Source organism: Hydra vulgaris, chromosome 03 (assembly GCF_038396675.1).
Source record: "Hydra vulgaris chromosome 03, alternate assembly HydraT2T_AEP".
Lineage (NCBI taxonomy): Eukaryota > Metazoa > Cnidaria > Hydrozoa > Anthoathecata > Hydridae > Hydra > Hydra vulgaris.
In genome coordinates this window covers 36970999-36987010 of record NC_088922.1, presented here as the reverse complement: position 1 = coordinate 36987010, position 16012 = coordinate 36970999, and the positions used below count along the sequence as shown (strand labels likewise).

Genomic DNA, 16012 nt, shown 5'->3' with positions numbered 1-16012 from the left:
ATTTTGATTTTTATGAGACCCAGGTTGATATACTTTTAAAGAATTTTTTTTTTACTGTTATATGGAATATGTAAACAGTGTGTATTCAAGAAACATGTTGGATGACCCATTTGAAAAAGTAAATAAAACCAAAGACTTTTTAGTTACTTTTTAATTAATCTATTCAACTATGGGCATTAAAAGTTTGTAACCCTTGTGTCTGAGTGTATGTGCATATGTATGTATGTATGTATGTATGTATGTATGTATGTATGTATGTATGTATGTATGTATGTATGTATGTATGTATGTATGTATGTATGTATGTATGTATGTATGTATGTATGTGTATAAATATATATTTTATATTATATTATTTTATATATATATATATAAATATATATATGTATATATGTATGTGTATATATATATATATATATATATATATATATATATATATATATATATATATATATATATATATATATATATATGTATATGTATATATATATGTATATATATACACACATAACTATTAAATGCTTAAAAACACCTTTACAGAATGTTGACGATAGCGCAATGAGTATTGGTGGTGACACAAAAAATAATAGTGATGAAATTAATAGGATGAATAAAAAAAAAACAAAGACAAAGGTATATTCAGTTAATTCTAGTAAAAATATTTTACTGTTACAGTTTTTTTTGTATTTAAAAAAGAATTATTTTAAGAACAGAAAACAAAGTTTTTAAATTTGTGCATATTACATAATAATCTAGTTCATAAGGCTCAATAAAAAACCATCTTTGCTTCTTATTGTTTAAATGTTTTATCAAAAATATTTATTATTAATTCAGTTTGTTTAAAATATTTTTTTTTTTTTTGTGGCGATGTTTAAAAAATCTTTGGAAACTCAATCATCATAATATGTTTAAGCATAATAAAGACATAAAAACAAAAAAATAATTTTTGGTGTTGGGTTTCTTAAGGCTATACAAACATGGTAGACGTAAGAAAAATTGTCTATTTGAATGAATGTTAAATTGAATAAACAAATATTTTTGTCAACATAATAAAAGTTTAAATAACAGCACAAACCGTAAATTAAACTTTTTTTAAATTTAATTCTATAAACAAAAATTAATTTATGTATTGCTGGAAAACTTTAGTTATAGAGTAAAACCATACTATTATATTATTTTTATGATTTCTTAGAAGATGATTTCTATGAATGCTTAGCATTTAAAATCATTTTTTGAAACATGTAGGATTGCTTTGAGAAAGCATTATGAAAGTCATCAAGTTGAACTGCCACAACTTTATCAGTTTGAAAGGATAATGCTTGAAGAAATACTTAGCATTATACCTTTGTAGTGCCTCTACAGAAAAAGTGGTGTAGCCAATACCTTTTAGGATAGCTATGATAAGCTTGCTATCCTAAAAGGTTCACAATGATTTAATGAAATAAAATCAAAAAAAAAAAAAAAAAAAAAAAAAAAAGCAAATTAAAAAAAATTTATCTAAATAAGAAACCTACCTATAAGTCAAATAAATATTGCAAAAAATGACCGCTCTCCGAGGCTTCATCAGAATCATATATTGATCATTTTTGTGGAGCATAATAGTTTGGTAATTTTTAGACATTAAGAAACACTATTTTAATTGATTATTTTTTTATATCTTCAAGTAGATATTATCAGAACTATATTACAATTTTTTTATTCTGTTAATTTTAAAAATGGTTTAAAAGTGGTTGATGCTAATATATATTAAAAGGGTTTTCTCAATTTTGTTTGTTAAAATTCCAATGATAATGTTATCCCAAATAATTCTTAAATATAGCTTAAACATTTGTAGCATAAAACATAGTACTGTCAATGTTACCTCAATAGGGATAGGGGGGGATTAGCAATGACTGTTATACTCTTTCAACAAAAATAGTCTACTATTCTTATCTACTAATACTATTATATTACTAATTACATTATTAATTACATTATTTTTCAGTTTATGGCATTAATTTTTTTTTGTCACAGCAAAAAAACTAATATATTTTACAAAGATGTGTCGATGTTATTTTTGTTACTTTATCTTAGCCAAATTCTTTTTTTATCTTACTCAAAATTTGTTAAATTTTTTTTGATATTCTTTTTATCCAATAAAAATTCAAATATGTAAAAAAGTTCAGACTATAACATAGATTTGAAAATTATTTTCTTATTTTATTTTTACTTTTATAATGAATAATTTTTTTGATCTGAGAGCTATACAAAAAAACTTGTCTTAAATAAAACATAGCAATAAATTTAACTACGATCATAAAAGAATAAACAGTTTTAAACAACTAAAAAGATTTATATTGATTATATTTGTTAAAATTTTTTTAAATTGGTTTGCAGGCTTCTCTGAGCTGTTGTTATTTTGTCTTTGCTGAATAAACCAATTAAATTTGATACCAATTGAAAAGCTTTTGTGAACACATCTTTCAGTGTTTTCCCTGAGCAGCCCTCGGAATTATATATATATATATATATATATATATATATATATATATATATATATATATATATATATATATATATATATATATATATATATATATATATATATATTAGAGTGATTCTAATAACAACTTTTTTTGAAATTGTCTGCTGCCACCCCCTAAATGTGTTCTATGTAATAAATTAATACTAATTTAAAAATTAGTATTAATTTATAATTTTAATTATTTTTTTGAATAAAAAAATATTTTAGGGGTCGCTCAAGACCCTTAAACATCAGACAGGTCCCTAATGTTTTGAAAAAAAAGTTTTTCAAAAGTGTATCATGTTGGGTCTCAAAAGAAGTGAAATTTTATAAAAATTTTAAAAATAGTAAAAAAAATTATGGAAACACAAATTAAAAAAGTTTGTTCAAAAAAACTATGAAAATAAGTACTTTTTTATTTTTAGTTAAAAAATGGTAGTTTTTAAGCCATAAAATTTAAAATCTTTATATAAAATGATTATTATTTTTATAAAATTTCACTTCCTTTGAGACCCAACATGATATGCTTTTGAAGAACTTTTTTTTAAAATATTAGGGACTCGTCTGATGTTTAAGGGTCTTGAGCGACTCCTAAAATTTTTTTTTATTTAAAAGTTTTTTAAATTTAGTATTAATTTATTACATAGAACACATTTAGGGGGTGGCAGCAGACAATTTCAAAAAAGTTGTTTTTAGAATCACCCTAATATATATATATATATATATATATATATATATATATATATATATATATATATATATATATATATATATATATATATATATATATATACATATATATATATATATATATATGTATATATATATATATATCATACTTTAGGTTAACTCTGATGTTTTGGATTCTCATACAATAAAATCTAAAAGTTCAAAGTTATCAAATGATCATTACTTGATGAAATATACAGATATACCTTTTGTTGTGGGAAAAGTATTGTTTCAAATCTTATTTTGTTTCTTTCAATGTTCAATAAATTTGTGATATATAACTGATAATGATTAATAATGTAATGTTTAACTATAATTACTGTAAAAATCATTCTGCAAAATAGCTCATGTTTGTTAAAGGGATCCCAAACCTCCGAGATATGTTGTATTCATTTTAAAGAGAATGATAAAAAAAAAATGTTTGGGCTAAATATTTTTGATTAAAATAAAAGAATAAATGCATACCAAGAAAAACTAACTTTTTTATTTTAGTTGAAGCTTGCCTTCACAGTTTTGTTGTAGGCCAAAAAGTCAGCATAATATACGCCACAATCTACAGACTTGATAATTTATTTAAGCAAGTTTTATTCCAAAGAGTTTCAGTGCATGACATCATTGATTTTTTTGTTTGTGTAAAAGAATGATTATGTAAACAAACAAAAAAATCAATGGTGACATGTACTAAAACTCTTAGAAATAAAACTTGCTTGAATAAATTATCAAGTCTGTAAATTGCAGCATGTATTACTAAGAAGGAGAGCTTCGACTAAAATAAAAAAGTTAGTTTTTCTTGGTATGCATTTATTCTTTTGTTTTAATCAAAAAAAATTTTCACAAACATTTTTTTTTAATCATTTTTTTTAATATGAACAACAACATGTCTCAAAGGTTTGGGATCTATTTAAAAAAGTTTTCTTTTTTACTGTTAGGGATAATTAGGGGATTGTTTAATAAAAAAATTTTAAAATTTTGATATTTTTACAAAACAATTTTAAACTTTTTTTTAGTTTTAGTTTTATTAATCTAGAATATCCTATTCTTTCTCGTTTTCATTATCTCAGCGACAATGGTGGAAGTATTGAAAAGAACTTCTTTGTACCATTTGAACTGGGCGTGATCTATCTCTTACTAGCTCCCAAAAACAGACTGCAGTAATTTATCGTCACATCTTTCTTCTTCTCTAGTGATCTGCTCAGATGCAATGTTTATGGTTGCATTCTGTTTAATCTATTAATGGTGAAGTGACTTTTTGTTTTAAGTTTTGGTATATTTTATTACCTTCATAAATAAAGTTCTTCATTTCTTTAACTCTGACTGATCGTTTACCATAAATCTCAATGATTTTGAAGAAAATCCTCTTGATTTTAATTTTTAGTATCTATAAATTCTCTTGTTTCGTTCTAATGTATACACATTCCCAGTTCTTTATACATTTTTTTTTTTTAAATAATAGTAGGCTTATTTTTCAAAAAAAAATTTCCCTACCAAAAACTGCTAAGAAAAAAAAATGCCCACAATTTGGAAAATGCCTATAAATTTCTGTAAAGCATGTTTTTTGAGTTTGCATAAAGTTTATAATAGTACATATTACAATATTTTTTAAGAGATGCATTCATCTCTGAACAGTTTTAAAATACTGTGTATTTTTGAAGTATTCAGAAGAAAATGTATTAAAGCTTATGATGTTTCTGTATTTTACTTTATGGCTTGTTTCTCAGACTTAAAAATTTGGTCTTAAAAATTTGGCTTCAATCCTTATAAGTCACCTACACAAAAGTTGTAAATCCAATATGTTTTAAATGGTATGCTTCCGGAAAATCCAATATGTTTTAAATGATATGTTTTTAACAGATGTTGGATTTGTTGCAAATCAAAACAATACAATCATCTACTTACTGTCTTCTTATCTTGTCTTATTATTTGCAGTCTTCTTAAGAATTCTTTTTTCTATATTGTATTATCATTAGACTCTGGATGTGTTTTTATTTTGTGATCTAGAATTGTACAATAACTGCACATATCGGTAGCTGACAGTTTAAAACCATTATTAAATTCATAAACAAAAACTAGATGAACATTGAAAGTTTAACTTTCAATTACTCTATGGGATTCTCATTGTATATTTTATCTAATTTTTTTAATACTCAGGTCTGCCATCAAATAAATTCTTTTAGACTTATTTCTCCCAGAATAGATTTGACGTCATTATGGGGGAATTAAGTAAACTTATTTCTTCCATCATAAGTAGGTTTTGATTTGGGTATCTTTCAATTCACTCCTGGATCAAATATAAAATGATACCATCTTGAAACCATCTTGATCAAGTTTTTTCCTGTTCCAAACATAAGTTTTCTCAAATTTGTGTAACATGGTTTGGTGTAACTTTTGAGCAATGTAAGGTTTTTGTATTGTGGGTACAATGGTGGATCATATAAGAACTGCTGAGTCTTAAATACTTGCTGAGCTATAATACAAAAAATGTGGAGCTACAATTTAACTGCAAAATAAACAAATAGTAACATTTAACCTCATAAACTTGCAATGACAACTGTTCAAGGAAGTGGTTCATTAATTTAAAATGTGTTTTGTCAAATGTCAAAATGGTGTTCACTCATCTGTGATTGGTTGTTCAGACAAATAATTTTGGTTAAAGATAAAACATGTTTTTTTTTACTGTTACTTTTACTCATTTAAAATATTTAAACGAAACAAGATTTTATTAATTTTTTTCTTCTAAAAAATAATTAGACAAAAACAAAATTTGATTAATTTTTTTTTCTAAAAAGTATGCATACCAAAAAGAGAGAGAAAAACAAGAAAAAAAGAAAGAAAAAGTTTATAAAATCTTAGTTTATTTTTTTGCGACAAATCATGTTTTCATTGCTCCTCAATTTTTATGCGGTACTTTTTTTAATAGATTATCATAAAAATAGTTTTAAAACTTTTTTTTTAGTCATCAGGGAAATCACATTCTTTAGGTGCTAATATTCAAAGTGTACTTTCCATTTTGAAGTTGCATAACAATCTTTGTCACAAAGACTTGAAAGATTATCAAACAGCATCAGATTCGATAAAAGTCAAACAAAAGATGACCAAATATGATAAAAAAGTTGAAGATTCTATTTCTGTAAAAGATATTGAAATCCTACTTGGGATGCTTCAAGATGAATTGGCTCAATTGGGATTGTAAGCTTTTTTATTTGTGATAAAGTTGTTTTTAAAATTTTTCTTTTTTTTGAGACTGTAATGAAGTTTTTTTTGAGACATGGTAACGAAGTTTTATTTTTGATAATTAACAGAACAATAAGCCTCATTTAAGAGCTTGAATTTTAAATTATTATATATACTTTTAAATAACATAAATATTTTTAAATATATAAGTTTAATTGTTTTTTTAATTATAAATGTTTAATATTATAAAAAAGTTTTGTATAAAAAGTGTTGTATGGATAAAATGTATAAAAGTATTATTAATTGCGATATTTTTAATATTGTAAATAGTTCTTTATATTTTTAAACATTGTAGTATAATTCTTTTAATATTTAAGGATTATAAAATAGCTTATAACAATTGGCCTATAACAATATAAGTACCCTGTAACAATATAAAATAAAAGTAAATATTTTTAAATATAAAAATTAAGGTAGATATTTATTTTCAAATAAATTTATTGATCTGAGAACATTCTTTAAAAATTTAAACCAATTGTCATGGTTGGTTGGTCAGATGATTTGCCGAGAACTAATCATTATAATTAACAAAATAAAAAGTAAAGACATGTGGTGTTCTGACCATCTTCCAATTTTTAGTTAGCCCTATATTTCAATTTTCATGTTTCAATTTCCGTAGGGAGACTTAAAATGAAATAAACTTGTAATTCTTTAAAAAAAGTTCTTTTTTGTAAATAAACTTGCAGTTCTTTTTTGAAGAACTGCAAGTTTATTTACAAAAAATTCATATTTTCACTCTTCGATCCTCAAAACATAGGTTTTAAATATATAGATACATGGTTCTGTTATTGTTAAAAATATTTTTTTTTTTAAATAAAATTTTTTTTAGTTAAAATTTATTAAAAATCTTTTTAGTGCTCACCATGTTTTAATGTTTCCTCGTATTTTAATATGTTTTATGTTTCCTCGTATTTTAATATGTTTAATGCTTCCTCGTATTTTAATATGTTTAATGTTTCCTCGTATTTTAATATGTTTAATATGTTAAATGTTTCCTCGTATTTTAATATGTTTAATGTTTCCTCGTATTTTAATATGTTTAATGTTTCCTCGTATTTTAATATGTTTAATGTTTCCTCGTATTTTAATATGTTTAATATGTTTAATGTTTCCTCGTATTTTAATATGTTTAATATGTTTAATGTTTCCTCGTATTTTAATATGTTTAATATGTTTAATGTTTCCTCGTATTTTAATATGTTTAATATGTTTAATGTTTCCTCGTATTTTAATATGTTTAATATGTTTAATGTTTCCTCGTATTTTAATATGTTTAATATGTTTAATGTTTCCTCGTATTTTAATATGTTTAATATGTTTAATGTTTCCTCGTATTTTAATATGTTTAATATGTTTAATGTTTCCTCGTATTTTAATATGTTTAATGTTTCCTCGTATTTTAATATGTTTAATATGTTTAATGTTTCCTCGTATTTTAATATGTTTAATGTTTCCTCGTATTTTAATATGTTTAATGTTTCCTCGTATTTTAATATGTTTAATAATATTTTTAGTGCGCATCATGAAGTATCTTCCCAGATTGACGAAATTAACAACGAGAAACAAGAAGAATATAGAAAAATGTTGGATCGCATGGAGCAAAAAATGGAATTAAAAAGCAATCAAATACATATTATTAAATCTCATATCGAAAATCATAAAAAGTGCAGTTCTAAAAATAGAATAGTTAAAACATGTAAAGTAAAAGATAACTCGCAAGATTCTAAAGTAAAAGGTGATGAATCGCAAGATACGATGAAGTCTAAAGATAGCGCTGCAACATCGAGAAGTTCCATCAATCCGCATTTAATAATGTTGAAAAAATCAAAATTGCTTCAACAAACTTTACGAAAAGGTGATCTCCATTGGGAATAACTATTTGAATGTTAAGTCTTTGTGTATGTGTGTGTCTATATATATATATATATATATATATATATATATATATATATATATATATATATATATATATATATATATATATATATATATATATATATATATATACATACATATATATATATAAATATATATATATATATATATATATATATTCTTAAATATAAATATAAAATAATCTGTTACTAATTTATTTAAAAATATATTTTTTTAAAGAAAAAATTGTGAATTTTTTTTTCCACTATTTTATGTAAAGCATCCCTAATGTTTGGAGTTTGCTCCATGTCATAAAGTTAGCTAGCTGAAACATAATAATTGCATGAAACTGAAACATGATTGCTGCATCCGCTCCTGGAGTTGGAAATCTTCTAGGAAAAGTTTTTACAAAAAAACCAATTTCAGAATTTTAGAAAATTAATGTCTGAGATACATTTGATACGTTGACTAACTCATGCTATAGCAAGGTGCTTAGCCTGGATTTTGAACAAAATAGTAGGCAATTTAAGAATATTTTATTGATTTTTTTAATAGTAAAGATGTCATAAGTAAATATTCAAAACTTTTCTATTTTACTACGTAAAGAAATTTTAAAGAAAAAATAGTTATGGACTGGGTAATTATGTAGAACAAGCGGGAGACACTTTTCATTCAATATTTAGTAAGCTTTCCAGATGTAAATTTCTTTGTTAGATTATCTATGACAAGATAGATATGAAAGGTATAACGAGATCGACTGAACATGACGTAGCCATTGTCAGAGCCAAACTCTAAAATTAAGTTGTTTTTTTTTGTTCATACTTGTGTAAAATAAGAATATTTTTCAAATGGTGGTGATTGGAGTCTGCAAACAATCTTTAAAAGTCATTTTCTTGTTACACGATAAAATATTATTTAAATTCAATAAATAAGGCTGCGTATATATATTTTTATAAAATATATATTTGTTTTTATTTTAATATATATTATTCGATACTTCGTTAAAAAGATAACATTAAAAAGAGTATGAGAAAATACAAAATAGGACTAAATCTTGACGTCAGATAATCTAATAAAAAATGGCCCTCAAGTTTTTGTTGTGACGTTATCACCATCATCTCTATTAACAACATTTTCGCCACTTTCCAACTCTTGTCGGGCTTTAGCTTTGTTTATTTCCAGGGATTCTCGAATTTTCCGAATATGATTTTCTGGAGCAACTGATATCGTTTTCGGGTTTAACCGGTCAAACGATTTGGAATGCTCAGTAGCACCAGAACTGGTCGATTTTTCTTTTTTACAATTTTTCTGGTGCTCAATACATCTTGATAAAATTTTCTATTTGGTCCCACCAATGTATATAGAGTTGCACGAACATATTATTTGGTAGACGCCTGGGTTTGTATTTGGAAGAAGTTTTGTTTTACTGTTACAGATTATATTGTTTAAATTTGGAGTTGATGTAAATATAATTGTTATGTTTTGTTTTTTAAATTCTTTTCTAAGTTTGGGACCAACAATTGGTATACATGGTAGCTTTACAAATGGTTGGTTGATAATTGGTATTTTTTCATCTATTTTTATAGTCTCTGGCGATATAAGTTAAACTGTTCTTGTCGTGCCCGTTTCAACAAATATTTTTATTAAAAAATCAATTTCTTGTTGGAGATATTTTTGAGAACATATTCTTTTTGCACGGCATAAAATCAACGTCAACATTTAATCCTATTTTGTATTTTCTCATACCGTAACTTTGCGCAAAAAGTTGAAATTTTTTGCTTTGTGTTTCTAAAAATTGGCCTAAAACATCTCTAATATTTATAAAAACTAGCCAAAAATTTTCTTTGGACTATTCAAAAACTGTTATTATAAGAATTTATTTTTTTAACCATTTAAGAAAGATTTTTTATGGGTGTCTAAATTATGTCTTAAGTTAACCGTGGTTTTGGATAACTTTGCACAGCCTTATAAAATTTGAAAAAAACTTTACCGTTTATATGAATTTTGCTATTTAAACTCTTTTTATTATACTGTTTAAAGGAGATTTTAACGAGAGTTTAATGACAAATAAAAATAAATAAATCAGATTTACTATTGTTTTGGTTAATAAAAAGTTTAATATGATAAAAGAAACATAGCCACTTTAAAAACTAAAAACACAAAATTTCTTTTAATGTATATCTTTAAAATAAAAAATATCTTATATATCTTTAAAATAAAAGCTAAATAAACAAACTTCAACAGAAATGAAGGTCTAACAGAGGTACTTTGTAAAGTTCTCTAGTTTAGGTTACTTTTTGAGGCTTCTTAATGTGAAACAAATATTGTCCCATTCATAAAAATTTTCTTGTGTGTCAGAGAAGCATTTAATATTTTTACCATTGGCTTCACATAAGCACTGTTTTTCTTGGCATTTCTAATTTGTCCAGGAAAATGTTCACATGTAACAAATTTTCTGAGCTCGATTTCTCATTCTTATTATTTTTGTTTACAAGTTTATTTTTAATGCTACTCAATGATTTTGAACTAGAACTGTGACCATGGCACTCTTTCGAATCTTTTTCAGATTGAACTTTTGACTTTATGCACTTCGTGTTTTTATTCAGCTTTTTTTTCTTTGCAAGCTTTGAGCCAATATCAAAACTGTTACTAAACTTTTGTAAATCTTCTGTACCAACATATTTCCCTGCAGGAACAGAAAGCTTTTTTTTTCGTTTTTAGTTTCTGAAGACTGCAAAGATTTATATTTTTCTTGTAAAAAAATCTTAAAGCTATATAAAGATTTACAGCTTTATAAACTACAAAAGGTGGTAGAACTTCACCTGCAGCATTACCTGATATCATAATAAAAATAGTTGTCTTAGAAGTGTTTCTTATATTTGCTGGGTATTTATTACCTCTTATTACCAAGCACTTTTTTGAACCTGGATCATCACTCAAATTTGTTTCATCGTAATTATATATGTTGCTTGGAGGTACATTTTGTACAGTTTTTGATAATTGCTGAATATAAAAAATCTTTAAAATTTCTTTATTAACCATTGCTCAAGATTTTTATAAGACACAAATTTACTTGTAAGTTGTGGATGTCTTTGTAAAAATGAGTTAACTAAATCAGGCCCAGGAAAGATTTTAAACTCTTTTACTTTTTTTTGAACTAATTAGATAATTATTCATAATATGACGTAAATCTTCTATACCAATTGAAAATCCAAAATCACTAAATTGAATAGTACACTTCACAAAAGCAGCCTCCTCGAATTCGGAAAAGAAGTATGGCTTACTAGGTTTTAAGTTGTGTTTTTTCTTTTAATTTGTAACAAGTCAATCTTCGACTGATGCCATATTTAGCAGCAGCTTGCTTCTGTGTCAGCTTTTTACATTTTACCTCTTCAAGAGATTTGGATAGGTCATTATTTGTATAGTCTTTATATTTTCTGGTTTTGTAACAACTTGACATCTGGAAAAAACATGAGTGTTATTTAGGAATAAGTAAAAAATGTTAATAAAAACAATAAAAATATATGTAATAACTATGCTTATATATAAAATTTACTTCAAGTTTTAAAAAGTATTGCTTTTAGATGATTAAAGACAGTTGTGATTATTTTGCACATTGTGCAAAGTTATCCCAGTTTAGTCCGAAATAGTAATTTATTTACAAAATTTAGTCTTTTTTCTTCACCTATACTGACAATCGCATTAAAATATAAAATAATTCAAATTAATATTATGATGAGCATGTTATGCTGTTTACTTACCTTAGGGTATAATTCTGATCTGCTTAACAGATAAAAGTTGCAAGAAATTATTTGCGTGACTTTTTTCTATGTTTAAGTAAAATTACTTGCGTAGAAAAAAATCTCGTTAAAATGACTTTTTTACACTATTTTTGTATTGAAACTAGAATAAACAGCTGACTTCAAAAGTGCTTAGCAGATATAGTTAAAATTTTTAACTGCTAGAGAATAATATATCTTTGACTTTAGTTGTGTCTTTTGTTTAGTTTACTTTTATTTAATATGGAGTGCTTCTTTAATTTTCAATTTATTTTTGTTAGAAGCAGCAGAGCCGTACCAAGGGCGGGGCCGGCCGGGCCGCGGCTTGAGGCGCCAAAATTGGAAGGGCGCAAACTTTAATAAATTAAAAAAACAATAATCAGTTTATGAAACTAATTTTCACGGCGTCGCTGCTGTTGATAAAAAATTAATTAAAATTCCGCCTCTTGACACAAACTCTTAAATATTAAAGCTCATATACTGAACAAAAAAGCGCCCTATAACACTAATATACCTTTGATAACTCTTGAGCATTATAATTCTATTATGAGTCGAACCCAAAAGTTATCTGGTGCTGAATTTAAAAAGAATAAAAAACAGCGCCAAGAAAGTGACGAGAAACTACAAAACTGTTTCAAAAAGTGGTTGGTAACAAACTCAGTGGAGAAACAAATTATTTCAGAGGATATTTGTATTGAAATTAATGACAATTCAACAGATCCTATAGTTGACTTTAATTGAGTTCAGATCATCATTTGGAATTAATTGAAGAGGAGATTTTCATCAGCCAAAGTCAAGAGGAATTTTGCACAACTGATTCAGAACTAACCAGGGAAGATGAAAAGCTTTCAGGCCCAGCTGAAATGGACGAGGATGAACTTCATTCAGAAATCTCAGAAATTCCAGTGGCCTCGGAAGAAAATTTTCAACATAGGGATCCAGCAACATGGCCTAAAATAACGGACAAAACAAGATGCTTTTTGATTGAGCATAGGCCAGAGCAAGACAGGAGAGAATTTTTCCCAAACACGCTGTGTGATTTTGACAACAGAATGCGACACTTCAGCTCAAAATGGTATGAAAAAATTCATCCCAATGGTAAAAAATTTGTTCGCACTTGGCTGCAGTACAGCAATAAAAAAGATTCTTTATTTTGTTTTTGCTGTTTGTTATTTTTAACAACAAAAACCAACAATTTCTCAGAAATTTCTAAAAGGTTTTGTGACTAAAAAAAACTAAACCCAAGAATTCCTGAGCATGAAAACAACAATGAACACCAAAGATGCTATTCTGATCGGAAAACTCTTGAAAAAAACCTCAAGGAAGGAAAGACCCTGAATTCTGATCTGTAGAGAGTTATTAGTGGAGAGATGAAAAAGCGGAGAGATATCTTAAAAGTGATTGTTGATGCAATTTTTTTCTGTGCCAAGAACAATCTTGCCCTTCGGGGAACAACAGAAGACATCGGTCAACAAAACAGTGGCATTTTTCTGAGCTTAATTGAGTTGATTAGCCATTATTATCCTTTAGTGGCTGAACACATTGCTTCTGTTAAATCAAAAAAAAAACACAACATCCTACTTTTCTCCTTGAATTCAAAATGAGCTGATTGAGTTACTTGGGCAGAAAGTCAGGAAAGAAATTTTGTCAAACATCAAAGAAGCTAAATACTACTCTGTTCTGTTTGACTGCACTCCAGATACCTCCCACAAAGAGCAGATGACTCAGATCATCAGGTATGTCCGCATCAGTGATGAAACCTGCACAATTAAGGAAAGCTTTGTGGACTTCATTGAATCTCACCAAAAAACCGGAAAAGGTCTTACAACAGAAATAAGTGAAAAATTGGAGAAGGATGGTCTAAGCATTTCCGATTGCCGGGATCAAGGCTATTACAATGGAGCCAATATGTCTGGAAAATACAATGGCGTCAAAGCTCACATCCAATCTCTTAATGAGTCAGCAAGATTTGTTCCATGCGCAGCTCACACTTTAAATCTTGTTGGTGTTTATGCTGCTGAGGTTTCCCCACTCATGATTACGTTTTTTGGAAAGGTTCAAGCCATCTTTAACTTTTTTTCAAGCTTCACGTCAAGATGGGAAAAACTGATGAAAACGTTGACCATCTCATTAAAGGGAAATAGTGACACAAGATGGTCTACCAAAAAAGAAGCAATTACACCATTGCACAGACAAATCAAAGATGTTCTTCAAGTTTTGGAATCGATTACCCACAATCCCATGACAAATGCTGTCACAGTTACCAGTGCAAAAGAACTTCTCATTCATATTGATTTCAGTTTTTTGTGTTTGTTGGATTTCTGGTGTCAAGTTCTTTCTCTAATTGACCGGGAAAACAAACTGCTTCAGCCAAAAACCATTTCAATTGACATTGCCGTAAAAAAAATGAAATGATGGAAGGCTTCCATTCAGAATTTTCGAGATGTTGGGGTGGACAATATTATTAAAGATGCCACAAAAGCTAACCAGAGCTGAATTGATGGTGGCTTTCCAATTAAGAGGAAGCGCAAAGTGAAGCGAATAGCACTTTATGAAGCTGAAGATGACTCTCACCTTCTCACAGCAGAAACAGAATTCGGATCTCAGTGCAACTTTGTGTTTGACAGCATTATTACACAAATAGAGTGGCGGTTTGAGGCTGATGTCTGCTGTATCCTCTGACTTTGGCTACCTCAGTGGGCATTCACTCTCTAAAAGTTCAGTGGATGAACTCAAGAAAAAAGCTGCAAATTTATCTCAAATTGACAAGGCAGATTTAGATTCTTCCGATTTCCAGTCAGAAATGGCAAGCTTTAAATATCAAGCTGCCGCAATGATGGACAACTTTGAAAAATCTAGCCCGATCGACATTTTGCAGCTCATTCATAAATATTCTTTGACCGATGCTTATCCCAACACAACAATTGCTATTCGCATCTTCCTCACCATACCAGTCACAGTTGCTACGTGTGAGAGAAGTTTCAGTAAACTTAAGCTCATAAAACACTATATGAGGTCAACAATTGGCCAAGAACGTTTGTCTAGTTTGGCTCTAATTTCAATTGAAAATGAAGTGGCAAACAACATTGATTTTGATGATGTCATTAGTGAATTTGCCTCAAGAAAAGCCAGAAAAGTGGCATTGAACTAAAGTTTGTGCAACCTTAATGACAAATTTTATTTATAACTTGATGTGATAAATTTTGTGATCAATAAATCATTTTTTTCATTTAATTTTCTTCTTTTTTTTTTAAGGAGAGGGAGGGGGAAGGGAGGGGAAGAGGGGGCGCAATTTTCTTTTCTTGCCCGAAGCGCAATATTGGCTCGGTACGGCCCTGAGAAGCAGTATCCAAAATTTTAAAACAATTATAGTTACTTAGATTTTTACAATTAACAGATGAAATTAAATGCTTATAAACATTAGATTGTCACTTGCTTATAAACATTAGATGCTCATGAATCCTTGTTGTTAAATGTCTGGAGGTTTCTCCAATACAACTAGCATTACATCCAGGACAAGAAAGTTTGTAAAAAAAATTGGATTTGAGCAGCTTAGGAAGTGGATCTTTTTTACATAAACTGTTTTATAATTTGTTGCTAGTGAAAATTAAATTAATTATAACATCTTTCCGATATATTTTAATGATTTTATTTTTATATTATAACTTTAGATTTAGTAAAACTTCAGTAAAAACCTATAAATGGAAGCTTATAATATCTTATATTATGGTTATCAATACTATTTATCACAGATGGATTTAACTTTTTATCAACAAACAATTTAATTTCAGGGTCAATTATTTTAGGTGGATATTGGTTATTTTTTAAAACATTAGATATATTTTTTATGTCCTTATCAAATCCTAGCCATGTGTTGTTGATTTTATACGTTCTA

General features: G+C 27.0%; 3 protein-coding genes across 3 annotated transcripts in view; all 3 read left to right on the top strand.

Annotated features, from left to right (window-relative positions):
- The window catches only part of LOC100212697 (centrosomal protein cep57l1), a 32884-nt gene extending 24512 nt beyond the window's left edge, over positions 1 to 8372 (top strand). Inside the window, exons 6-9 of the mRNA XM_065793099.1 lie at positions 541 to 633; positions 3348 to 3455; positions 6186 to 6418; positions 7978 to 8372. Coding sequence (XP_065649171.1) covers positions 541 to 633; positions 3348 to 3455; positions 6186 to 6418; positions 7978 to 8338 — 795 coding nt within the window. The 3' untranslated portion in view covers positions 8339 to 8372. The remainder of the gene's footprint in view (positions 1 to 540; positions 634 to 3347; positions 3456 to 6185; positions 6419 to 7977) is intronic.
- Positions 8373 to 12663: 4291 nt separating this feature from the next.
- On the top strand, positions 12664 to 13346 carry LOC136078655 (zinc finger MYM-type protein 5-like). Its single transcript, XM_065794440.1, has 2 exons — positions 12664 to 12748; positions 12865 to 13346. Exons 1-2 carry the CDS (start codon positions 12664 to 12666, stop codon positions 13344 to 13346), a joined length of 567 nt encoding a protein of 188 aa, XP_065650512.1.
- Positions 13347 to 14779: 1433 nt separating this feature from the next.
- On the top strand, positions 14780 to 15268 carry LOC136078654 (zinc finger MYM-type protein 1-like). The gene has a single exon (XM_065794439.1). The coding sequence runs from the start codon at positions 14780 to 14782 to the stop codon at positions 15266 to 15268; it is 489 nt and encodes a 162-aa protein (XP_065650511.1).
- Positions 15269 to 16012: the final 744 nt, after the last annotated feature.

Bases quoted from the DNA above. Each gene is read 5' to 3' on its own strand.
- LOC136078655 (XM_065794440.1), top strand. From the start codon at position 12,664: ATGAGTCGAACCCAAAAGTTATCTGGTGCTGAATTTAAAAAGAATAAA. The intron at 12,749-12,864 runs GTTTCAAAAAGT...AATTGAGTTCAG, and splicing joins TGACGAGAAACTACAAAACT to ATCATCATTTGGAATTAATT.
- LOC136078654 (XM_065794439.1), top strand. From the start codon at position 14,780: ATGTCTGCTGTATCCTCTGACTTTGGCTACCTCAGTGGGCATTCACTC.